Raw genomic sequence first — 27696 nt, 5'->3', positions numbered from 1 at the left:
TACTGGAGTATTTCTCTGTGATTATGAAATACAAGTGAAGAGACTTGCTAGAAAGAAAAATGAGGAATATTGTAAATTGCCTTTTAGATTAATAGTATCAAACACACTTAGTGCATTGGTACTAGTGTCATGGAAATACGCAAGAGGTTTCCATTCTTGGTCAGTCTGAGTTTGGGGTTTGATCTGTTTTGGTTTTAGATTAAAGTGTGTGGCTGAATGTGGTGCTGGAGGTCAAGGCTCTTGTGAGCCCTATTCTTTTGCCTGCTTCAGCTTTTGAGTAGCCATTATTATCATTTTATCAGTGAGCATTTTCCTTATAGCCATATGAATTTCTCCTACTAGTGTGAAATCACTTATTTAATTCTAGAAAATTCTTGCAGTACAGTAGAAAGGGTTCTTGACTGAGTTTTAATGAGCTTTAACAATTCTTATTTGCTGTTTCATCTTGAACAAGTCTCCTGGCCTCTCTGAGCTTTTTTCCTCATCTGTAAAACATGGAGATAATTCTACTTGCACTCCTGCATTTTTCGTGCAGGTCAGATGGCCATTTGGCTTTGTCACTGATGTCATGCTATACAGATATGAGCAACTCTTATCATTACTTTCCCCCCAATGATCACTTTGTATAAAATGCATGTTATCCCTAAGTCCAAATGCAACAGAAGAGTAATGTGATATTTCTTGTGTATGTTCCTTTTCTAAGAGGCTCTTAATGACTGTGATACACTTTATCCACATGACATTCCAGTGTCTTTAAGTGCAAGAGAAGGGTGGTTGTTCTTCAGGGATGTTTTTCTAGGAGGTGTTTATATGTGAAAATGAACATCTACAAGTTAAATAAGGTATGAGACTATTGGAAAGCTATTTGAGGAATGCTTGTAGTGGCATCTCATTAAAGAGTAAGTTATGCTTTCCTTCTACCTTGGGTGTTACAGCTTTATTAACACTGAGTTTGAAGACAGCTAACAAAAAAAGCTAAATGCTTAAGGGATTTATTATAAAATTCAATAGTGCCATTAATTTCCATGTATGCTTTAGGTTGCTGGGAAAAAATAATGTATTCAGCAAAAAAGCAAGTTCCTGCTTCCTCCCCTGAGTCTGCTTGATTGTGCAATTGGTCTCTCATTCTTTAATTAAACTTGTCCAAAGATAGGATCTGCTAAAGTGTTTACTGTATAAATAGTTTTCATTCCCAATGTGCAAGTTCAAAACCGTGGTAAAAAGAGTTTGCCATCTGTTAACAACCAAAACATGTGGTGTGCTGTTGCATAAAAATAAACTGCACATTATTCATAAAAGAAATCACAACATATATCACATCTTTTGGGCTGACAATAATCTGCGATGTTTTGGAATGTCACCTCCTTCTAAGTGACAGTATGCTCGGTAGTGCATTATGTTAAAAAACCTGATCATCTGTAAGTGTAATAAAAATAATTCATGTATTTTTATTCAAGTGAAATTGATTTATCTGAATGTCAGTGTTACTGATAAGAAATTATAATTTTTAATTTTTTCTTTGATATTTTCAAATCTAAATTTTCCTGAATTTTATTTTTAAGTCTTCCCCCACTAAAATTTAACCATTTAGTTTAGCCAGGAATTTAACCATTTCTGTCTCTTTCTGCCCTACCATTGCATCAGCCCTGTGACACCTCAGGCTTGTGTATCACATCCAGGGAGTCTTCTTGTCTCTAGTTTTCGCCCTTCTGCATATACGTACCTACCACAAGAGAAAGTTCTTGAAAGACAGGATTCATACATTCACTCATTGAAGCCATCAGTAATACCACATTGTCTGTGGAGCAAAGTCAAAATTCAGAATTTTGTTCAAGGCACTCCATAATCTGGCTGGAAGCCACCTATGTAGCCTTGGCCCTAACTATCCATGTCCCCGTACTTTATAGAATTCCACAAGATTTTTCACAAATCCCTGAAAATACCTTTTCACATTTATACGTACATACTTTCCCCTTTATTTGAAATATTTTTCACTGTCTACCTCATTCCAAATTAGATCTGTGCCTCAAGAGTCAGTTCTAATGTTCTGTCATTCCTTAATTCTTTCCTTGTTTTTCCAATTAGTGGTAATCCTTTGCTTCTTTCTGTTCCCAGAGCACTTTGTAATTCTTACTTTGTGTAATCATTTTCAATCTTTCATTCTAGTCATTAGTTTACTTCCCCCCTACCACTTTCTAATGTGTGAAGGATTTGGGGATAGGGATTGTCTTGTTTATCTTTGTGTCCCCACACTAGTTAGCATAATACCTGTGAGGCACTCAATAAATACGTGTCAAAATGGTTTGAAAACAGTCACACATCATGTTCTGGAGAATCCAATAAGCAAACTAATGCAATGGAGAAATTTAGACAAATAGGTCAGTGCAGATTGTCATATTCCAGATTGGATTTTGTTTTCTGTGTAGCAGTAGTTATGGATGTCCTAAAATGATTTTTGGCCCTTTTCTATTCAGTATTTCTTAATGGACAAGAATGGACATTAATGGACATTAATATCTCACGAGATTCTGCAGGAAGTTCTGATCGTTTGTTTCACACAAAACCAATTGCTGTCTTTGAACCTTGTGTAGGTCCCATTTCAAATTAACAAACTCTAAAAATATAAATTTTTAAGACAATCAGGGAAATGTAAACACTGATTATTCAGTGAAAGTATCCAACTATGATATTCAGAAATTATTGCAAATTTCTTTTCTTTTCTTTTTTTTTTTTTGAGATGGAGTCTCTGTCACCTAGGCTGAAGTGCAGTGGCGCAATCTTGGCTCACTGCAACCTCCACCTTCCAGGCTCAAACAATTCTCCTGCCACAGCCTCCCAAGTAGCTGAGATTATAGGCACCGACCACCATACCCGACTAATTTTTGCATTTTTAGTAAAGATGGGGTTTCACCATGTTGACCAGATTGGTCTCGAACTCCTGACCCCAAGTGATCTGCCCAGCTTTGCCTCCCAAAGCGCTTGGATTACAGGCATGAGCCACAGCACCCAGCCATGAATTTCTTTTTAGATATGGTAACAGTATTGTGATTATATTTTTATATATTTATTATAACAACTTCACTGAGATATAGTTAATATACAATAGACTTCACCTAAAGCATACAGTTTGATAAGTTTTGACACGTATGAAACTGTAAAACCCTCACCACAATCAATATAATGACCATATCCGGTGATCCCAGGTTTCCTGGTGCTGCTCTGTGACCTCTCCTGGATGTTCTTCCTCTGTGCCCCTCTCCAACCCTGGGCAACCACTGATCCGCTTAAGGTCCCTACGCATTAGTTTACATTTCCCAGATTCAGTGGCTGGAACCTCCAGTAAAATGCCGAGAAGTTATACATGGACGTCTTTGTCTTTTTCTCATCTTGGGGCTAGGAGAGGGTAGAATTCAGTCTGTTACCATTTAGTATGATGTTAGCTTTAGATTTTTCATAGATGCTCATTATCAGATTGAGAAAATTTCCTTCTATGTCTACACCACTTCAAGTTTTTTTTCAGGAATTGGTTTTAGATTTAGCCAAAGGCTGTTTTAATGTCTAATGAAATGATCATTTTTTCATTTTTATGTATAATATAAATTGCACTGATTGATTCCAGATGTTAAAACAACTATACATTAATACATTTCTGAGATAAAACTCATGATGCATTATTCCTTATGTATCTTGTTGGATTGGATTTGCTAACATTTTGATAAGAATTTTTTTTTTTTTTTGAGGCAGAGTCTCGCTCTGTCGCCCAGGCTGGAGTGCAGTGGCGCGATCTCGGCTCACTGCAAGCTCCGCCTCCCGGGTTCACGCCATTCTCCTGCCTCAGCCTCCTGAGTAGCTGGGACTACAGGCGCCCGCCACCGCGCCCGGCTAATTTTTGTATTTTGGTAGAGACGGGGTTTCACCATGGTCTCGATCTCCTGACCTTGTGATCCGCCCGCCTCGGCCTCCCAAAGTGCTGGGATTACAGGCTTGAGCCACCGCGCCCGGCCAAGAATTTTTTTACATCTATGTTCATGAGGGATACCAGTTAGTAGTTTTGTTTTCGTGAAGTATCTTTATCTGATTTTGGTTTCATGATAATGCAGACCTCACAGAAGGAGATGGGAAACAACTCCTTCTCTTTAAGAATTTATGTATTATTTCTTTGTTGAATGTTTGGTAGAATTCACTAGTGTAGATGACTGGGCCTAGTATTTTGTGTTTGGAAAGTTTTTAACCATAAACTTTATTTATTTGACTGATATAGGATATGCAGGTTGTTTATTCTTGAGTAACCTTGGGTAGTTTGTGTCTTTCAAGAATTGTGTTGATTTCATCTAATTTGTTGAGTTAATTGACCTAACATTATTTATAATATTTATTATTTGTTTAATAATTATAGAATCTGCAATGATATCACCTGACTCATTCGTGATGTTGGCTATTTATGTTTATTTATGTCTTCTCTCTCTTTTTCTTAATCAGTCTGGTGGAGTATCGACTTTAGTTATCTTCTCTCAAAATCAGCTTTATTGTTACTATCTTTCTCTGGTATTTTCTTGCTTTCTAAGTTATCAATATGTACCTTGATCTTTATTATTTCCTTTCTTCCACTTCCTTTACGTTTAATTTGCTGTTCCTTTTTGAGTTTTTTTTTTTTTCCTTTTTATTTTGAGAGGGAGTCTCACTCTGTCGCCCAGGCTGGAGTGCACTGGCACGGTCTAAGCTCACTGCAACCTCCATCTCCCGGGTTCAAGCAATCATCTGCCTCAGTCTCCTGAGTAGCTGAGATTACAGACACTCGCCACCATACCTGGCTAATTTTTGTATTTTTAGTAGAGACGAGGTTTTACCATGTTGGCCAGGCTGGTCTTGAACTCCTGACCTCGTGATCCACCCGCCTCAGCCTCCCACTTGCAAAGGTGTGTATTTTGCTATTGTTGCAGGGAGTCTAGAAATGTCATTTAGATCGAGTTGCTTCATACCATTGTTCAAATCTTCTGTATCCTTGCTGTTCTCTCTACTTGTCCTCTCTACTTGTCCTATTAATTACTGAGGGAGGACTAACAAAGCTTCTGATGGAATTGTGGATTTTCCTATTATCTTTTAAAAATTCTGTCGGGTTTTGTTTCATGGATTTTAAAATTCTGTAACTAGGGGAATGAACATTTAGATTATTATGTTCTCTTAATGAATTGACTTCTTTATCATTATGAAATGATCACCTTTATCATTGAGAATATTCTTTGGCCTGAAATCAGCTTTGTTATTCACACAGCTAGGCACTTCAGCTCTTTTTTATTGTCCTTTTTATTAGAATGACATGCCATTTTCCACTCATTTGCTTTTAACCTATTTGTGTCTTTATATTTGAAGTGTATTTATTGAAGTTACCACATAACTGGCTCTTACTTTTTTATCCAAGCTGAAATTCTTTGGCATTTAATTGGGAATATTTCTATTTAATGTGATTATTGCTATGATTAGATTTAGATCTATCATCTTGCTGTATGTTTTCTATTTCACATTTCTTCTTTGTTCCAATTTTCCTCTTTCACTTTCTTGGCTAAATTTATTCTTAGGGTTTTTTTGTAGCTATTGTAAACAGGATTACTTTCTTGATTTCTTTCCATCTAGTTTGCTGTGGTGTATAGAAATGGTACTGATTTTGCATGTTGATTTTGTATCCTGTAACTTTACTGAATTTGTTTATCAAGTCTAAAAGTTTTCTGGTAGAGTCTTTAGATTTTTTTCTATATAAGATCCTGTTATCTGCAAACAGGGCAATTTGACTTCCTCTTTTCCAATTTGGGTGCCTTTTATTTCTTTTTCTTGCCCTTTAGCTCTGGCTTGGACCTCCAATGCTATGTTAAACAAGAGCAGTGAAAGTAAACACCTTTGTCTTATTTCAGCTCTTAGAGGAAAGGCTTTCTGCTTTTCCCCACTCACTGTGATGTTAGCTGTGGGTTTGTCATACATGGCCTTTATTATGTTGAGGTGTATTGCTTCTATGCCTAATTTGTTCAGAAGGATGTTGTATTTTATCAAATGCCTTTTCTGCAACTATTGAGATGATCATGTGGTTTTTGTTCTTCTATCGATGTATTTTTTTTTATTTTCATATGTTGGAACCATCCTTGCATCTGTGGGATAAATCACACTTGATCATGGCCTGTTATATTTTAGATATGTTATTAGTTTGACTCTGCTAATATTTTATTGGGATTTTCATATTAGGAATGTCAGTGTGTAGTTTTTTGTTGTTATTGTTGTTGTTGTGTCCTGTTTGGTTTTGGTATCAGGGCAATGCTGTCCTGGTAGAACAAACTAGGAAGAATTCCCTCCTCTTCAATTTTTGGGAATAGTTTGAGAATTGGTGTTAGTTCTTCTTTAAAAGTTTGGTGAAATTCAACAGTAATGCTATCTGGTCCTAAGCTTTTCTTGTTGGGAGATTTCTGATTCAGTCTCATTACTTGTTACTGGTCTGTTCAGGATTTCTATTTCTTTCTAGTTCAATCTTGTTGGTTGTATGTGCTTAGGAATTTATCCATTTCTTCTAGGCTTTTCAAATTGTTAGTGTATGATTGTTCATAATAGTCTCTGACGATCCGTCATAGTTCTGTGGCATCAGTTAAAATGTCTCATTTTTATTTCTGATTTTATTTATTTGGGTTTCTCTCCTTTTTTTCTTAGTCATTCTAACTAGTAGTTTATCAATTTTGTTTTTATTTTCAAAAAGCCAACTTTTCATTTCATTGATCTTTTGTAATTTTTTTTTAGTCCCTATTTTGTTTAGTTTTTCTCTGATCTTTATTGTTTGTTTCTTTCTACCAGTTTCAGGTTTGGCTTTTTCTTGATTTTCTAGTTCTTTGAGGTATGTCATTAAGTTGTTTATTTGAAATCCTTCTACATTTCTGATGTAGGTGTTTAGTGCTATAAACTTCCTTCTTAGCACTACTGTATCTCATAGGTTTTGGTGTGTCGTGTTTCTATTTCGTTTGCTTCAAGTAGTTTTTTAAAAATTTTCTTCTTAATTTTTTCATTGACTCAGTTTTTCATTCAGGAGCGTTGTTGTTTAATTTCCATATATTTGTAAAATTTCCAAAGTTTCTCTCCTTACTGCATTTTTAGTTTTATTTCATTGTATTCTGGAAGATACCTGATATGATTTCAATTTTTAAAAATTTGTCAAGACATGTTCTGTGGCCTAACATGTGGTCTGTCATGGAGAATGTTCTATGTGCTGACAAGAAGAGTGTGTATTCTGTAGCTATTGGATATGATGCTCTGGGCATGTAAATGTCCGTTAAGTCCATTTGCTCTAAAAGTGAAGTTTAAATCCAATGTTTATTTTGTTGGTTTTCTGTCTAGCCGATCTGTCCAATACTGAGAGTGGGGTGTTGAACTTGCCAACTATTATTGTGTTAGAGTCTGTCTCTTCCTTTAGAGATAATAATATTTGCTTTATATATCTGGATGCATATATATTTGGAATTGTTATGTCCCCTTGCAGAATTGATCCCTTTATCATTATATAATGGTCTTCTTTGTCTCTTTTTTATAGTATCTCATGTAAAGTTTGTTTTACCTGATAATAAAATAGCTACTCCTGTTCACTTTTGGTTTCTATTTGCCTGCATATCTTTTTCTGTCTTTTCACTTTGAGTTTATATGTGTTTCAGGTGAAATGAGTTTCTTGTAGGCAGCATATAGTTGTGATATGTGTTTTTATCAATTTACCCAGATTATATCTTTTAAGTAAGAATTTAGTTTGTTTACATTCCAGGTTACTATTGATAGGTGAGGACTTATTCCTGTCATTTTGTTAATTGTTTTCTTGTTTTCTTTGTTGTTGTTGTTGTTGTGTATCTTTTGTTCCTTTATCCTCTATTGTTTATCGTGCAGTTTGGTAGTTTTCTGTAGTTGTAACATTTGACTCTTGTTTTCTCATTTGTGTGTCTGCTCTACTAGTGAGTTTTATACTTTGTTTGTACTTTGGTGTGTTTTCATGATGGCAGCTACTGTCCTTTTCCTTCCAGATATAGGACTCTTTTAAGCATTTCTTGTAGGGCTGGCTTAGTGGTGATGAATTCTCTCCATTTTTGCTTTTGAAAGACTTTATTTGTCCTTCCTTTTTGAAGGGTAGCTTTGCTGGATCTGGTATCTTAGCTGGCAATTTTTGTATTTTCTTTTGGCTCTTTGAAAGTGTCATTTTATTCTCTTCTGGCCTGAATGGTTTCTGCTGAGAAACATGCTGTTCTTCTAATGGGAATTCCATTTGAAATGACTTGATTCTTTTGCTGTTTTTGTAATTTTCTCTTTGTCTTTGACTTTTGACAGTTTTACTATAATGTAACTTGGAGAGGACCATTTTGGTTGAATTTATTTGGGGATCTTTGAGCTTCCCATATTTGGATGTCTGTATTTCTTGCAAGCTTTGAAAAGTTTGAAAGCTATTATTTCATTAAATAAGTTTTCTTTGCCTTTGTTCATATCCATAAATTAGGACACTTGGTTATTTGGTTGATTTATGGTGTCACATATATTATGTAATCTTTCTTTTCTATTCTTTTCTTTTCTTTTCTTTTCTTTTCTTTTCTTTTCTTGAGACAGAGTCTTGCCATGTTGCCCACACTGATCTTGAACTCCTGAGCTCAAGAGATGTATATGCCTCAGCCTTCCAAAGTGCTGGGATTACAGGCATGAGCCACCATGCCTGGTCCCTTCATTCTTTTTTTTTTTTTTTTTTTTCACTGACTGCATTATTTCAAGTGATCTATCCTCTGGTTCTGAAATTTTCCTTCTGCTCAATCTAGTCTATTGTTGATGGTCTTGATTTTATTTTTAATTTCACTCATTGAATTCTTTAGTTACAGTTTCAGTTCTTTTAAATGATATCTATCTCTCTACTGAATTTTTCTTTGAGATCATAAATTATTTTCTTAATTTTTTGTATTATTTATCTCTGTCATATCTCACTGAGTTTCTTTAGTGAGATATATTATTATTATAATAGAATAATAATGATATATTATTCTGATTCTTTTTCTGATATTTCATAATTTCCTTTTCATTAGAAGCTGTTGCTGGAAAATTATTGTGTTCCCTTGGAAGTCTCATGTCTTCTTCCTTTTTTTATCTTCATTTGTCCTTACCTTTGATATCTGTGCATTTGGCATAACAGTCACTTCTTCCAATTTTATGAGTTGGCTTTCATAGGAAAGACTTTTTTTCTGTAGAAATATCTATAATGCTGGTTGTGTAGAACACTTTGTCTTTGATTCTGGTCTGGCACAGTAGTGTAGTCTCAGTATGATTTCCTTGACTGTGTTCAGCATCAGTGATGTCTATGATTTCCTTAGTGGTTTGGGCTGTGAATTTTAGTGGAGGCTGTGATGAGGCTCTGCTGGGGATTAGGATGCCAGGTGGGCTGGTCTTTGGGCATGCCCGTCTGTGGGCCTCTAGGCAGTGTACATGGGCACTGATGGTAGTGGGTCCAGGAGAGCGGACCTTTGGGCCTTCTGAAGGCTTATTTGGCTGCCAGCAGTGGCTGCAGTCAGCAGGCAGGTCCTCAGGCACCTAGGCAGCATGTATGGTATTGGCCATGGCAGTAGCAGTGGCAGGCCAACCCTCAGGCTGTCAAGTGGCATGTGCAGGTACCTAGGTCCCCAGATAGGGTATACAAGTGGTTGCTTGCAGTAGTGGTGGCAGGCTGGCTGGGCCCATCCTCAGGCCCCTGGAAGGCATGCACAGGTGCCAGTGGTGGCAGATGGGATGGGTCAGTCCCTAGGCCCCTGGAACATGTGTGTAAGCATTGGTGGCGGCGGGCCGTGTGAGCCAATCTCCAGGTTCCCAGACAACATGCACAGGGAGTAGCAGGAGTGGTGCCAGGTAGGACAGGCTTGTTCTCACACTGCCTGACAGTACACATGAGTGCAGGCTGCATTGAGGGGTGGGGCAGGAGGCAATCCTTACACATCCAGATGGCACACTGGGGTATCAGTGACAGTGGGGGTGGGTGGGGTGGATCTATCTTCAGACCCCCAGACTGCATGGGTGCCTGCTGTGACAAGCTGAGTGGGCCAATTCCCAAGCTTCCAGATGATATGTTTAGGTGCCAACAGCTATGGCAGTAAACCAGGTGGCTCTGTTTTTAGGCCCCTGAATGGCAGATGCCAATGGCAGCGGATGGGGCAGGCTTATCATGGGCTTCCTGATGGTGCATCCAGGCCATTCCATTCTTAGTTTTATTTCCCTGTGTGTGACATGTCTATTCTCTCTGTCTGCTTTTATGATCCTTCTTTTATCACTGATTTGAGAAATGTGATCCCTGTCTCTCAGAGATCACTGACCTTTATTACCTGATATACAGTTTCTTGCAAGCCATCATTTCATATATAGTATGGAAATATTTAGAAATGTTACCAAGTTTACGCTCAACCTTAGTATTTGAAGATAACATCCTCCTCTTCTTTATTGTTATTTTTCACTACCTCTCTTTCAGAAAGGCAATGGCTTTGTTTTTCAATAAATAATAGATTTACATCTGTGTTACTGATCTATAATCTCATTTGTCTGTAATGAGAAACCTCCCATTGAAACATGTATTTTCTCTGTTGGGTAATATATCAGAGATCGTTTGTCACTTCATCATCCTGCTATTGCTCAAGTAAACTTAACTATTTCTTACTCCCCAGAGACCAGGATCTTCACACTTGGGTTATTTGTTGAAAGTTTGTGGTCATCCTATCATGCCTACCACCCCTACTATAAAGCAAGGTTAATCAATTTTGTAATGTCAGGTTTTCACTCTCATAGCACATGGAGAAACTCTAAAGATACTCTTGGGGTTTCTCTCATTGTGATTTTCAAGTTGTATTTAAAGATATCCACTCTGTTTTGGTGAAATCTCAGATGATATCTAAAAAATATGAATTCCATGTAATTTCTTTCTTAAAAGTTATACTAATGAAAGCTAGTCAATATGAGTTCTGAACAAACATCAGTCAAACATATAGATCCTGTTGACATCTAAACAATCAAAAGAAAAATAAGACAGTATCAGCATAGGCTTAAAAATACTGAAATTAATCATTCATATAATATATACAATAGTCCCCCCTTGTCCATACAGGATACATTCCAAGACCCCTTGGTGGGTTCCTGAAACTGTGGATAATACCACACCTATATATACTACATTTTTTCCTATACATACATACAATGACAAAACTTAATCTATAAATTAGTCACAGTGACAGATTAACAACAATAACTGGTAATAAAATAGAAACATTCTAACAATATACTGTAATAAAAGTTATGTGAATGTGGTCTCCCTCTCAAAATACCTTATTGTATTGTACTCAGCTATTTTTGGACTAGTGTAGACTATGTGTAACTGACACTGTGAAAAGCAAAACCGTGGATAAAAGGGGATTCCTATACTAATCTTTACATATAGCTGAAATGTTGCAGAGCAAAATCACCTGTAGCAATTTTTTTGGTATTGGGGTTTGGGAACATCTGTTTTGTTTCAGGTCCTTTAGGAGATACTGATGCAAGCTGGGCTGAGAAATTATTATTTCATTTGACATCACTGGGAAATCAGTATTTCATAGCAACAGTTATTTAAAGATGATGTTAGATAACTTTAAGCATCATTTAAGCAAAAGTAATAAATTCGGGTGATATTTTCTAGAGTATTTTTAAATCAGTTCCCCATTTAAAAAATGTGTTGTGCTAATAATTTAGCATTCCTTGGTGACTGGAGACTATAATTCTTATTTTAATGGACATCAGTTACAATACCATGCAGTGATGCTTTTGGGGACTGTTGAGGTGTTTGGCATCATTTATGTCTACACAGTTTAACCCATGTTGCAGTGCTATTTGAGCTGGGTTTATTTCAGGTTTATTTCTGGTTTCTGACTTTCTTACTTTCAGTCTGTCAGCTTGTATCTGCTGCTGAGTATATACCTGCTTCAAACAACCCTCACTCCATCTTGTTAGCTTGTTACCTATAATAACTTAAGGGCTAGAGAAACAGAACACCAAGATTATTAGAATTTTATCTAAAATAACATTTGAGGAAGGTGGCTATTCTCTCATGGAACAGTGTGCGTGGGGATAAAATTCAGTGTCTGGCACTGCTGCTGGTGAGGCTGTGGACTGCGTTGGTGCTGAAGGGCTTTCTGTTATGTCTAGAAAACACATCACTTAGCATCTCTAAAATTTCTAATTTAACATATGGGGTCACATCTGTTAAAGGATTATTACTCTAGAAGGGGAGTGATGTATAATTTATAAAAATAACCCTATGGGGAGACAGCCAACTACATGTAATAACCTGGAATACTTGCTGTCTCCATTGAATGCTCCCAGCAGAGTCTCACATTATTTCAGTAGTGGGAGCAGATGAAAACAATTGCCCTTTATATACTGTTTACTGGGTTGTATTAGTTAGCATCTCTCCGTGAAAAATATTTGTTAACTGTTTGGTTTAAGCTTTGAATATTGACCTCCTGCTAGTATATAGTTGATATTTAATTCTGAAAAAAGCAGAAGTCCATTATTCTTAGCTGTAGGAGGCAAGAAAAGGTGTGCCATCCTTGGTAAGAGTGTCTTTCAAGAGTTGCCCAAATTTACTTATTCTCCTGGTAATACCTATAGAGTAGATAGTGTTAGAGAAAAAAGCCTCAGAAGGGGCTATTTTTGGATCAAACACATTAGCTTTTCTTTCTCACATGGTGATAATACAAACAAAGGCTCCTGCCAGAAGCACCTCCATGGCTGTCTACATATTGGGTTTCTCAACAGCAAATAGCATGTCTCTCTCTCAACATGAGAGCAGATTTATTTCAGACCCCAGTGTGAGGCATCGCAGTAGGGGATTACCTTGCATAATTCCCACTTTTAAATGAAAGAGAACATAACTGAGGGCTCCTACCCATGTCCCCCGCCTGTAGGAACACTCATAGATTCAGGGTTGCTTTTCCTGTGATTAGCAGATAGCATTTCATCAAAAATTCTAACATGGGATTCTTGAATTCTTGAATGTTTTCTTCTGTTTTACCCTTTGCCTTAATTTAGAGCTTTACCTCACTGTCAGACAAATGTAGAGTGATGTTTCTGTTATTGAAATCTATCGGTGATTTTAAAAAGAAAAGCAGAATTAACTTCCAATTCTAATAAAGGAAGATTAAAATAAGCAGGGATCCTATCTTGGGTTAACTGTTAATTGCTATGAATAATATTGCAGTAAGGTTGCTTTCTGTGATGACTTTGAAGCTTCACACCACATCTTAGTCAGATATGAGCACCTTTTTCTTTAATATCTTATTTTAGTCTTAATTTTCCTTCCTTTAAATTGTTTTGCTTTTTAGATTATTTTTCATCAAATTCCACCTTTAGATAACCATAGCCAAAAGCAGTATTTAATATTTTATGTGATCCTGCTTAAAAACACGTACTAGAGTTTGGGAAGCAGGGGAAGTTTAGCATGACCTCAAAGCTCTTTAATCCTTTGTTGATTCGAAATCCAAACTCAATACAGGTGTAGTGTGATAAAGTTATTAGTTGCCCAAAATCTCTGCCAGGGAAATGTCTGATCATAGAAAATATCTGATCTTTATAAAAAATTAACTGCTTAAATATTTATTAACAAGAGTCAGGAACATTTCCCATTTAATAAGAACAGAATTTTAAAGTAACTAAAAATAAGATACTGTAGATGAAAGTCATAATTAACATTTATATGATGTTTTATGCTCCATGACTTTCCTTTACAGTAGTAGGAAGGAGATCAGATATTCTCCCCATTTCATGGATGAAAAAAACAAAGGCTCAACAAAATTAAGCAAGCTACCTCAGAAGTAGCGGAACTGAGGCTCACAGACTGGCCTCCGGGCTTGTACTCTGTGGTCCTTCTACCAAGCCAGGATGTGTCTGTGTAATGTCTAAATGCTACGTCTTGAGACACAAAATGAAGGAAAATTACTATCATCATTTAACTGCGTTTATCCTTACAGACAAGTAATACAAAGTTCAACTACTTCCTTTACACAAATAATACTTATACTAATACTTAATTCCACTGTGTCATCACCCTTAAAACTCTTAGGAACACCCTAATTTCTTGAATTCTGGGCCAGATGCCAAAGATACAGCAAAATGATTAAGACTACAGGCATTGGAGTCTACTGGAGACAACCCCAAGCTTCTGTCTTGGTGCCTACTGTTTACAGTTTGTGCAGCTTGGGTGAGTCACACATGTCTAGAAGGCTTAAGTGATCAATAAATGTCAGCTATTATTATCAGCACAGAATTGCTAAAGCATTAAGCAGTGACTCAGAACATAACAGCAAGCTGCTTTGGGAAGGTTTTGTTATTCTAAAATTAGCGGGACCTTGCAATCCAAGAATTTACTGTTAGTTGTGCCTTGTATTCTACCATGCGTGTCCCCATTTGCTCAATATACTGAAAAACCTACATGGAATAAGATGTAGAATAAATGTCAGTGTTCCCTACAAGATCTTCAATGGGGATTATGGTACAAGGATCTTGCTTCTTTTTTTTTTTTTTAAATCTTCCTCTTCGGGCCCCTCCATTATTGTCTATTGAAACTTTTTGGATTCGAACTCTTTTTTTTTTTTTTTTTTGAGGCGGAGTCTCGCTCTGTCGCCCAGGCTGGAGTGCAGTGGCCGGATCTCAGCTCACTGCAAGCTCCGCCTCCCGGGTTTACGCCATTCTCCTGCCTCAGCCTCCCGAGTAGCTGGGACTACAGGCGCCCGCCACCTCGCCCGGCTAGTTTTTGTATTTTTAGTAGAGACGGGGTTTCACAGTGTTCGCCAGGATGGTCTCGATCTCCTGACCTCGTGATCCGCCCGTCTCGGCCTCCCAAAGTGCTGGGATTACAGGCTTGAGCCACCGCGCCCGGCCGGATTCGAACTCTTTATAAAGCAAGCAACTCTCAGGTCATTTTCTGTCATGGTGGTTTATACTTTTCTGATATTTTTAAAGACAGCTGATATGCCCAATTACAAATCGACATTGTCATATCCCCTTCTAGAATGTCTTGATTCATTCACGCCTGCATGCATTCATGCCTTTAGAAACATGAAAATTTGTTGAGGATTTCCTATAGGACAGGCCGTGTGCCAAATGCTGGAAGTAAATTATAAGTAACACAGTTCAGAAATTAACAATCCAGCAAGGGGATTAAATAAGGACCTTAATTTCCGTGTGTGTGTGTGTGTGTGTGTATGTGTGTGTATGCGTGTTCCAGCAAGAGGAAGGTGGGAGTGGGGGGGGGAGATTTTGAGCGAGCACTGTGTATATACTGCCAGCATGAACACAGCCTGAAGAGTTTACTATTTCTAGAAATAGTAATGAACACAGTAGTAATAGTAATAGAATATTATATGACAATAGGAGAGATTCTTTTCCGCCTAAAAATGCCTTAGACTTGATGTAGGTAATGACATTTCAACTAGGTCTCAACAGTTAAAATATAGAATATTCTTTGGTAGAAATAAAGGAAAGGGTTTTCCAGGAAGATAAAACACCATGAGAAAAATCACAGAAGTGTCAATGTTCATGCCATATTCGAGAGTCTATAGAAAGGAAATTAATAGAAGAGGAAAATGGAGATTAGGGGCCAATTTGTGAAAGGCGAAAGCTGGTTCAAAGAAATGCAACTGTGCAAGAGCTCAAGGTGCACATTATTTTCCTTGAATAAGGATAGCATTTCAGACAGGCTGGTGGGAGAAATTCATACACACACACACACACACACACACACACACACACACATGCAAACACACAGAGGGAGAGTTAAATTAAGGTCCTTATTTAATCAGCCATACAAAATTGTATCAGAAGCAAAATGGCAGCCCAGGGCAGATGCTATGTCCCTTTGCATGGCTTCCCTGGCCATCTAGAGTCCTTCATTGGTACAGATGGGAGCCACAGTTTTCCACTCTCTGTCTTACATGTTTTCAAAAGCCCAGTTCTTGCTATGCCACTGCTCTTTTGTAGTCAGTATGTATACCCTCTCTTGAAAAAACTTTATGCTCCCAGAGCATGCACTTTGGACTCTACTGGCCCTTGAAGCAGGCTCAGCATCAATAAAGTTCCTTCCTCAGACATGTAGAGAAAGCAAGTCAGTGTCTGGGATCCCTGAGCAATATCTACACTTTCAGCTTTCCAAAATTCTAGAAAGCTCAGATTTTTATTGTAAGAAAATTTATATGTTATGGCACCAAACCCTAGCACCCAAGCAGGAGAGGAATTTTAGCCTTTCACATTAAAAACAAAACAAAACAAATAAACAAAACCAACCTAATAATAAAGATTCAAATTCCTGATTGTGATTGAGTTACAAAATAAATACTCTCTCCTCTGCCCAGAATGCCTCCTCTCCCTGGGTATACAGAAGTTTTTAGTTTCCCCAAGAAGGCTCGCCTTCCAAACAGTTAGTACCACTCCTCATTCACCCTTATAATTGCACACATTCCTCTAACTACTAATTATTCGGTTACGTCTTCCCCAAAACACTATAACCTCCTTAAGAAAGATCCTGTTGAATTCTCAGAACCTCACACAGTTTTTGGGAAACTGGCATTTTAACAAATTCTTGAATGAATAAACAAGCCGATGAACAAGATGGGCTCTAATCCACAGTCCTAGGTCTCCCTCCACTGTGGGCAGAGTGACACGCTGAGGAACAGCCAGTGTTTTGATGTAGTTCAAGAGTAGGGTGCTTGGAAAGCTGGTGACTGGGAAGGAAGAGGACAGTCTGGAGTAGAAAAGGTAGCTGGGATGTTAAATACAAAAAAAAAATTCCAATGCAATTGAGGGCCTAGCTAGGTCTAGATTCACATGTTGGGTTTTTTCCTTTTTTTGTGCAGGTAAGTGTGTCTTAAACATGGGTGAGTGAATTACCTCCCAACAGATTTTTGGAGAGTTTCAAACTAAATTTAATTTCATTTTTGAAAAGGATGCTGTTTTTATTCTCAAGAGTTTTTCATACTATTATACCTACATAGTAAGAGTCTTCACTGAGAATCATGGAGCTTATCTTTGCCTTGTGACTTTTTTTGTTATAAGTCAGGTTCATTAAGGAGTAATTTACATACAGTAAAATTTACCTTTTATAGTGTACATTCTATGAGTTTTGGCTTATGTATATACATCTAGATGCAGTTTATCCACCACAACTAACATATAGAACTTTGCAAACCCCCAAATTATTTTGTGCCCTTTGTAGTTATCCCCTTTTCCCACTCAGCCTCTGAAGCCACTTACCTGTTTTCTGTCACTACAGTTTTCAGATTTCCAGGATGCCATCTAAATGGAATTAGTAGTCTTTTGGACTAGGCTACTTTCACTTAACATAATGCATTTAAAATTCATCCATATTGTTGTAGGTACTGGTGTTATTGCTGAGTAGTATTTCATTGTATGGATATACCACAGATTGTTTTCATTCACCAGTTGATGGACATTGGGTTTTCTCTACTTTGGGGCTGTTGTGAACAACCCTGTGGTGAATATTTGCATACAAGTCTTTGTGTATGTCTTCATGATTTATGTTTTCATTTTTCTTGAGTCCATAATTAGGAGCAGAATTGCTAGGAGGGCATCCCAGTGAGTTTAATTTCTATTTCTTATGTTCTGGGGATCTATGGGTATGTTTTCAGCAATGTAATGACATGAATAAATTGTGTTTCAGAAAAAACCTGAGAACAAGGTAGAACATGAGAACAGATTGGAGTCAGGGAGACTAGTTAGGAAATTGTTGGTTTTCAGTATACCTTGTAGCAGAAATTGCTATTTTCTTCACTGTTTTCAGTGGAATGGGTATAGGACATAGAGTAATATGAAGATTCTGTGTCTGTTTTTATTGATGATCAACTTCTCCCCATGGACTGTGGTATAAAAACAACTTCCATGAACTAAATGGAAACGAAAAGGAGTCAACGTAATTTTTATATCTACAAATGCATCACTAGTGTTTTCCTCCTGCCTTCAGCTATCCTTTTATTTTCCTTCTTTTCCATTTTATTTGCTCTTAATATTTCAACCACAGCATGGCAAGGGAAGTAAGGATTTGAAATGTAAGTGTTCCTTTTTCTTTTCTTTTTTGTGCTTTTGAAAAAGGGCCAAACACTTGTAATGGCAGTGATTTAAAACAAACAAACTTTAATTTATATATAGCATAGATAGCTTTCTCCTAAACCATTTTGAAAGATCCAAATTCAACAAAATTAATAATTCTTTCTAGTACCTTATAGGTGTACTTCAAAAGACTATGAACATAATTTAAATACAGAAAATTAGAAGCACAGACCTTTTCAGTTCAAAGAGACCTTAAGAGAAGCAGCACACATCACCCATTTGTAGGTGAGAAAGCTGAGGCCCAGAGTGCTGGAGAGAGTTCGCCAGAGTCCTGTCACCAACCTGAATGAGGACTCATTATTTCTATAGCTAGAACTTGTGCCTCCCCAAAATGAGAAGAAAGAGTGAGTCTGTGGTTTCTAACAGTTGGAAAATTGCCTCAGGCTTTCTGTGTACTTAAAAATAGTCAGGATAAAATTTGAATTTCAAAGAGAGGTTCAATAGTTAGAAGCTATCACATATGAAGATATATGAAAAGACAGAACATGGTGACATGCTGTGAGATTTTTAATATTTTGTCTATTTTAGTGCTGTTATTGAAATATTGTGACACTAAGGTACAGCATTGCTCATTAACAAACATATAATTTTGCTGCTGACTGTTTTGGATGTCCTAAACTGCCAGTTTTTAGTTTCTGATAAATAAATACCATTTTAACTTGAATTTTAGAACACAAGAGACATGTTGGGGAAAACCAGCGATGCCCACAGTGAAACTGTCTACTCAGGTGTGCTCCAGGCTTTCTTGGGGGTCTCATTGTCATTCTGTTGATAGACACTTCTACAAAAGCAAAATGAACAATTGGGAGACATAAGTCTGTGTTGAGATGACAAAGCATGCGCTCCTACCACCATCAATCTGTGTCACAGTGAAATGTCTATTCATTTTCCATGTCAGCATGTATGGTAACATATAATGGCATGCAGTTTAAAGCTCATTATTCACTATTTTTTCAGTCTCTGCCTTAGACACATATAGCTTTCAACAATATAGGGATTAGGGTTTCTGGGAGGAGAGAGGAGGAGGGTCGAATAAATATAATAGAAGATCATAGCAATTTTTTACAAATGCATAAGTAATTAAAAGGTGATCAGAGTGTCAGCTTTATTACTTAATGAAAGTTGAATTGAAAGGTGGGGTTTGGATAATCAGGAATAACAGATTTCTTAATGCTGAGCCCCAGAATTGGACATACCCACCGCTCCACACAGCATGGAGCAGCCGCAGTTCTTCCATGTGAGAGCCTCTCTCACAGCTCTGCTCAGCACGAATGCTCTCAGAAGGTCATCTCAGCTCAGCTCAGCATGTATGCTCTTGAGAGGTTGGGAAGGAGTGAAACTGAACTTCAAGTTCCTTCCACCAACTCAGCAAATGGATTAAGTCACATCACCTCACCTATAGGGAGAGGTAGGAGACTAAGGGTTTTGGAGAATCTTCCCTCTTCTTCGGAAACAAGAAATAAGTATCCCCTTCTTTCCATGTGGATGAGAGAGGGGAGGGGTCAAAGTAACTAACCCTTTTGGAGCCTCAGTGGTCTTATCCATGTAGTTAAATTCCCTGTATTCAGGAAGTTGAGAAAATAAAAGATATCTAGATATAGTGGTGGCCCGTTGACTGGCGCAGAGTGAGTGCTAAAAAGATAGTAGTGATTCCATTCCATCTTCCTTTGGATGATTCCATGTGTTCTTCTTTGCCCTTATTTTGGTTGCCTTTTATAACCAAGTTTCTGATTTGGACAACCAGGTGTCATTCTCTGCAATAAAGTCAATATAAAAAAGAATAGATGTGTGAGGAATTGCAAATTATAATTTTTATTTACTGAGTTTGAGGCACGTATCAGTAGGTGCTTGGATTTATAATTTTCATGATGCAGGAGAAAATGAACTAGTTGAATTATAGCTCAGCTGGAAAATTAAATAGTTAAAGCTGCTAAAGAGACTGAAGACCGACCCTGAAGAACATAGCATCTCAAGGAGCAGCAAAGAGAAGAAGTTACAGAGGCAAGAAAGAGAAATTCAAGAGGCTAGAGAATGAGGAGGAAAACTGTGAGAGTGGGCAACATAAAAGTCAAGGAAGGGATCATCTAGGAAGGAGGTGGGCATCAACCATTTCAAATGCTGCAGAGGGACCAGGTAAAATAAGAAGAAATAGAACAAATAAATGTGCAGAAAGCCATAGCCATTATTGTAATAGCTCTCAGGTACTGAGCACTTACTGTATGCCAGGCACTGTGTTAAATGCTTCACATACTATATTGATTTAACCCTCAAAAACACCCCTAATTTTATAGAGGGGGTAAGTGAGACCCAGAAAAGTTTAGTGCCAGCTTGGCTTAGGTCACAGAGCTTGGAGGTGACAGAGCTGGGACTCAGACCCCTGCCATCTGATGCTTAATCCCACAGCCCTCCCTCCTCTGGAAGACTTGCTTCTGCCCATGTGGTGGGTGAGGAAGCCAAAGTGCTGATAGGAAAGATGACAAAGAGGTAACCCCCGAGGGGAGGGGAGGGAGCGTGGCAAGTAGAGGAGGGTAGGCTGAGGTTTGTCTTGGTTTATTTGTTTGCTGTAAGATGGCAGAAATTTTGGCGTTATATAATACATTATTAAATTCCCATTGGGGGCACATGAGAGGTCAAGAGAGTGAGGAGACATTCAGAAGGCACAGGACAGGTGTGTGTGTTGGCAGGGAGGGGACCTTAAAAAGAAGAGTCCCTCCTCCTTTGTGACAAGATAGGGAAGAAGCTATTACGTCTGTAGGTTTATTGTTAGAGTATTGAGGAAGTTCTCTTCTGATTGTTTTAATTCCTCTCTATCCCGCTTTGCCCCCTTCCCTGCCACCACTCCTCTTCTCCAGAACGTTGTACTTACCCTTCAAGCTTCCACTCTTGTCACTTGGGGCTTCCAAGAAGTGCTCCGCATCCATCCACTCTGCAGGCACTGCCAGTTGTGCACCAGCAGGACTGGCCCTCTCACCTGCTGGGTGTGCCTTGCCTTCGGGAGGAGGGCTCCTGTTTGCTGGGCGCTGAGGTTGTGCACAGAGCCAAAAACTGTTTGCTAAGTAAGCATAAATGGATTCAGCCTGCATTTAAGACATGGTACCATCCTGCAAGAGTTAGGACTAAGATAAGTGCATGAAGGATTATAACAAAACCCCTAGTGGCAAGGACCACAAAACAGAGATATGCAGGGTGCAGTGGACTTAAGGACGCACACAGTGGAGCAGGGGACTAAGTACTGTGTGGGTGATTTCAGGAGAAACTTTATAAGGACTGTGGTTTTGAGCTCATTGTTGAAGGATAGACACTTTTTTCACAGAAGAAGATAAAGCACAGGCTTTTTATTTAAATGAGGTAGCAGAAGAAATAGCACGGGTTGGGCACAGTGGCTCATGTCTATAATCCCAGCACCTTGGGAGGCCAAGACAGGAGGATCACTTGAGGCCAGGAGTTCAAGACCAGCCTGGGCGACATAGTGAGACTCTGTTTAAAAAAAGAAGAAGAAGAAAAAAAAAGGAAGGAAGGAAGAAAGGAAGGGAGGGAGGAAGAGAGGGATGGAGGGTGGGAAGGAGGGAGGGAGGGATGGTGGGGGGAGGGAGGGAGAGTGGGGAGGAAGGGAGGGAGGGGAGGGGGAAGGGTGGGAGGGAGGGAGGGGAGGGAAGGAGGAAGGAAGGAAGGAAGGAAGAAGGAAGGAAGGAAGGAAGGAAGGAAGGAAGGAAGGGCACAAAGAGCTTATTTGGGGAACATGGGGCAGTCTATTTTGGCTGAAGTATGGAACATAGCTGGGTGGTCAGTCCAGGATGCACTGGAAGGGACTTGAATGCTAAACAAAGAAATTCTGTTTTACGGCCGGGCGCGGTGGCTCAAGCCTGTAATCCCAGCACTTTGGGAGGCCGAGACGGGCGGATCATGAGGTCAGGAGATCGAGACCATCCTGGCTAATACGGTGAAACCCTGTCTCTACTTAAAAATACAAAAAACTAGCCGGGCGACGAGGCGGGCGCCTGTAGTCCCAGCTACTCGGGAGGCTGAGGCAGGAGAATGGCGTAAATCCGGGAGGCGGAGCTTGCAGTGAGCTGAGATCCGGCCACTGCACTCCAGCCTGGGTGGCAGAGCAAGACTCCGTCTCAAAAAAAAAAAAAAAAAAAAAAAAAAAAAAAGAAATTCTGTTTTACTTGACTTCTTTGAGAGGAGCCTTCCATTTTCATCTTTATCTGTATCAGAAAAAGTTGTGAACATATTCAAAAACTATTTTAAACAATCTTTTGGACATAGCCAAGAAGTTGATGATAAGAGTTTAGAAGTCATACCCACCATTTACATCCCAGAAACCAAGCCAGTATCCTGGAGAGTTTCAGTATAGTATCCACCCACTCCCCCAAGAACACATAGTAGCAGATGGGTAAGGGCTGCGTTGTCTTCCTGGGCAGTCACTGGCTTCATCACATTATCTAGGGGGGAAAATGGAAGGCGATCCTGCAGTGTGCCTTCTCTGCAGGTCTGTGGTGGAGACCAACATCAGGTTTCCCACTACTTGTAAATTGTTATGCTTAATAACTATTTTTAGCCAAAAAAAGTTAAAAATAAAAATCTCTTTTTTCTTTCAGTTAAGAAAAAGAAGCCTAAACTTTTAAATAAATTTGATAAGACTATTAAAGCTGAACTTGATGCTGCAGAAAAACTCCGTAAAAGGGTAGGTTGATATTTTTGTGCAATGGTTTTGTTGTTAAATAAACTCAGGCATTACTCTTGATTTGTTAAAAAAGAATAAGTGTAAAAGAAACAACAGTTGAATAGAGTGGATTTTCCCCCAGGCACGTGAACATTCCACATGAAAGGAATCAGATGGAAGAGAATTGCCAGCACATGGCCAAAGAGAAATAGAACTTTCCTTCAAGCCAGCCAATGTGGGTGTCAGCCTACCTCCATCACATTCGAGTTATGTAGCTTTGGGGAAATCACTTGGCCATGCTGGGTGTTAGTTTTCTTAAAGATATGAGAATGATAAATACTCTTTCTACCTCTGATTGAGTTTTTTAAAAAGATCAATTTAAAGATCAAGTGAGATTTTTTTTTTTTTTTTTTGGACAGAACCTCTGCCCAGGCTGAAGTGCAGTGGCACAATCTCGGCTAACTAGAACCTCTGCTTCCTGAGTTTAAGCAGTTCTCCTCCTGAGTAGCTGGGATTACAGGTGCTCACCACCATGCCTGGCTGATTTTTGTATTTTTAGTAGAGACAGGGTTTCACCATGTTGTCCAGGCTGGTCTTGAACTCCTGACCTTCAAGTGACCCACCCATCTCAGCCTCCCAAAATGCTGGGATTACAGGTGTGAGCCATAAATGACATTTAAAAAATAATAATAATAACACTGTCAAGTGTCATAGAAGTGGAAGTTTTAATTTTATAGCTCCCTGATTCAAGAAAAGAAGAAGACATTCTTCCTACTTGGGGTTAACCTCATGCACCTCCAGTTTTTTAGGGTAACTTATTTATGTTTTAATTTATCAATATATTTGAAATATGACTTGCATTTCTTTATAGATATTACAATTTTGAAAACAATAAATTGAAACTGGATTTAAGTTACTTGTTCCCTTACCTTGGTCATATCATCTAATTATCGGGTGCAAAAATATTTATTATAATGTATTTAATCATATCTTCAATTAATCATCTCCTTGTTTTTGGCAGAAATTTGTTTCTCTACTCTGCACTTGAATGTAGACTCTGTAATGTTCATTAGTTTTCCTGTTAGGCTTTGTAATCAGTAAACATTGACTGCAATAAAAAAGGAACAAGCGGACTTAAGTAAACAAACAACAATAAAAACACTCGTTAGGAACTAAAATGGGACAAGAATGTACATCTGCATGTTTATTGAAAGTGTACCAACGAACGTAAAGGCTTTTGGAACTGGCATTAGGTAAGGCTCCAAAGCCAAGGTTTGCCAATAAAAATATAGTAACTCCGAAGAATATTGCAGCAAAGTCATTGTTCACTTCCCTTAAATCTAACCACGTGGAATGATTCCTACTTTCTGATAGTAAACAGGAAAGTTAACTGTCTTGTTTAACTTTATGAAGTGAAGCCATCTACTGTTTGTAGTCAGTTTGTATTTCTTAATAGAACTGAAGCAATAATTTTTTTCTGCCACCTCCTTTGGCAACCTCTAATTTCTCTATACTAAATGTCATATATAAAAATGGGAGTGCCTATTGCACAGGTAACTTTCAGTGTAAAAAACATGTGAGCAACTTTAGAGAAGGATTTTAATGTAATTATATGAATGATAAAGGAGGGCGCAGTTATGGGGTATTCTGCAGTGTTGCTCCTTTGAAGTTATGTTTTTCTCAAGGAGCATCTTGAATTTATACCAGCGAAATAAAAGAGGAAGAAGTAGCCACATATACAATTCTTGCTTCTGAAACAACAGGAAGCTGTGTTATTAACTGACTCATCAACATAATTCAGTCTTTTAGGGTTGTTTTTATGGCTAGTATTTTCAGAGGATGCACCTTAGTGCGCTGGACCAGCCGAGGCCAACTAACACACACCCCACATACAGCCAGTGAAGCCTCAGTTCACGCCTCAGGCTCAAGGACTGTGTTACATGAAAGTATGTGTTTGCTTTTTATCCCCCCAGAAAAGTATAGATCAGATTATATTCCAATCCTCTATTTTTAAAAAATACATATTTATTGTTTAAAATGCTTTCCTACCTCTGGAAAAAGGGGTTGAAATGATATACTGAAATATATTTGCTTATTTGTTGAAATCATTATTATTACAGTATTATAAGTGATTTTTAAAAAGTGGGGAGGGAGTAAAGAAAATGTAATCACACACCTGAAAGTTCACACCACTGGCTCTAAACCATGCTAGGAATGAAGTCAACAGTTCCTCGAGGGACAACGTGGAAAATAGAATCAGAAGATAAGATTAATATTGTTCATCAGAAGAGCTGTTCCACTCCAAGTCCAGAGAGAAACATTTGGCTGTAGATCTTCATAAAAAAGGTATACTGATGGATGCAAAACTTCCTGCTTACTCCCTGACATCATACCAGTGGATTATTCTACCATGCAGCTGCAGGAATGTATTTTATTGTCCTTCAGCACAGCCCATTGGCCTCATGCCAACACAGTGTGGCCCACATACATGTTCCTCCCATGAACCCATCTTGGTCCTAGGACAACTTTATAAGCTATGTTGAGAAACAGATCATTTTCAGGCAATTCTTCAAACATTGTGTGTCTTGCAATTGAGTTTTTATATAAGAATTGAACAACAGTGTTACGAGCTATACAAGAACTTAGGGAAAGGAAATTCTTTCAGACTAAAAGCAAACACACTTACTTTGCCAGCCAACTGAAGTGAAAGCAAGACGGATGGCCCCTCAGCAAAGTCACACAGCCTCGGTCTTGCAGGGATTCAAAGAATACCGCAGACAGAGCCAAAATGTCCCATTATTTTAACAACCTTGACAGTCAAGCAGGAATATCACACCTTATCAAATTTGTTATGAACATTGTTATTCTTATGTTTTAAGTCTGATATTAGTACATTTAGCACAATTATCATTGAAATAGCTTTGACATTTGCAATTTAAGTTGCATGGGGTGCATACTAGGCTGAAAATAGACCTCCAAAAGATATGTGTCTGGAACCTGTAAATGTTATGTTATTTGGGAAAAGGTCCTTTGCAGATGTGATTAAGGACACTGAGATAGAGAGATTATCCTGGATTATCCAGTTGGGCCTTAAATGCAATCATGTTTCCTCATAAGAGAGGGACAGAGAGAAATTTGATGCAAACAAAATAAAAAGGAGCACACACAGGGGAGAAAGAAAGCAGTATGAAGACAGAATTGGATATTGGGGTGATCTGTCCACAAATCAAGAAATACTGGGAATAGACAAGGACAAATATTCCCGTAAAACCTCTGGAGAGAACACAGCCCTGCCACCATCTTGATTTCAGCTGAGAGAAACTAATTCTGGAAATCTCTTCTGCAAAACTGCAAGAGAACAAAGTTCTCTTGTTTTAAGCTATAAAGTCTGTGATAGTTTGTCACAGAGGCCATAGAAGAGTAACACAGATTTCAATACTGGGCCTGCAAGTACACAGAAATCAAGAATGGATGTTTGGGAAGCTCTGCCTAGATTTCAGAGGATGTGTATTGAATTGCCTGGATGTCCAAGCAGAATTTGTAGCATGGGTGGAGCCCTCATGGAGAACCTCTGCTAGGGCAGTGGAGAAGGGAAATGTGGGGTTGGAGCCCCCATATACAGTCCCCACTGGGGCACTGCCTAGTAGAATTGTGAGAAGAGGGCCACCACCCTGCAGACCCCAGAATGGTAGATCCATCGACAGCTTGTACTGTGTGCCTGGAAAAGCCTCAGACACCTAACACCAGCCCATGAAAGCAGCTGGAAGGTGGACTGTATCCTGCAAAGCCGCAGGGGTGGAGCTGCCCAAGACCGTGAGAGCCCACCACTTGTATCAGAGTGACCTGGATGTGAGACATGAAGTCAAAAGAGATGATTTCAGAGCTTTAAAATTTAATGACAGCCACACTGGATTTCAGACTTGCGTGGAGCTTGAAGCCCCTTTGTTTTGGCCAATTTCTCCCATTTTGAAAGGGAGTATTTATCCAATACCTGTACCGCCATTGTATTTTAGAAGTAACTGATTTGCTTTTGATTTTATAGACTCCTAGGTGGAAGGGACTTGCCTTGTCTCAGATGAGACTTTGGACTTGGACTTTGGGTTTATGCTGGAATGAGTTAAGCCTTTGGGGGATGGTTGTAAAGGCATTATTCTGTTTTGAAATGTGAGGACATGAGATTTGGGAAGGATCAGGGGTGGAATTATATGGTTTCACTGTATCCCTACCCAAATCCCATCTCAAATTGTAATCCCTATAATCCCCATGTGCCTAGGGAGATACCTGGTGGAAGGTGATTGGATCAAGGGGGCAGTTTCCCCTATGCTGTTCTCATGATAGTAAGTTCTCATGAGATCTGATGATTTTATAAGGGGCTCTTCCGCCTTCACTCCTCACTCTTCTCTCTCTTGCTACCGTGTGAGGAACATCCTTGCTTCCTCTTTGCCTTCTGCCTTGATTGTAAGTTTCCTCAGGCCTTCCCAGCCATATGGAACTGTGATTCAATTAAACCTCTTTCCTATATTAATTATCCAGTCTCAGGTATTGTTTATAGCAGTGTGAAAACAGACTAATACAATATTCTTTGAGAACGCAGATAGAACCTGTACATACATTGAAGGAAAATTCAATTTCTTTAGCAAAACCACATATTACATCATTTATCAGGTGTCTGTCTTTTTAAAAATTAAGTAAATACATGTTCATTACTAGTTTTCTGTTTGCCTTAATATAGGTTTTTTAAAAATCTTAGATAAAACTATCTTTACACTCAGGATGGAATCTAGGAAATTCTGACAAAACCACTTGCTGAATATTAAATAACAACATTAATTGATTATGCATTTTAATTTATTTTA

General features: G+C 38.5%; 1 protein-coding gene across 8 annotated transcripts in view; it reads left to right on the top strand.

Moving 5' to 3' along the window:
• The window catches only part of ASPH (aspartate beta-hydroxylase), a 220819-nt gene that overhangs the window by 117969 nt on the left and 75154 nt on the right, over positions 1 to 27696 (top strand). For all 8 annotated transcript variants that reach the window (XM_033203414.1, XM_033203413.1, XM_033203412.1 and 5 more), the window contains one exon: positions 22776 to 22861. In XM_033203414.1, coding sequence (XP_033059305.1) covers positions 22776 to 22861 — 86 coding nt within the window. The remainder of the gene's footprint in view (positions 1 to 22775; positions 22862 to 27696) is intronic.

The sequence above is a fragment of the Trachypithecus francoisi genome, unplaced genomic scaffold (genome assembly GCF_009764315.1).
Source record: "Trachypithecus francoisi isolate TF-2019V2 unplaced genomic scaffold, Tfra_2.0 Lachesis_group7, whole genome shotgun sequence".
In the NCBI taxonomy this organism is placed as follows: domain Eukaryota; kingdom Metazoa; phylum Chordata; class Mammalia; order Primates; family Cercopithecidae; genus Trachypithecus; species Trachypithecus francoisi.
Note: the sequence above shows the minus strand (reverse complement) of the source record. Positions and strands in the feature narration are given on the sequence as shown.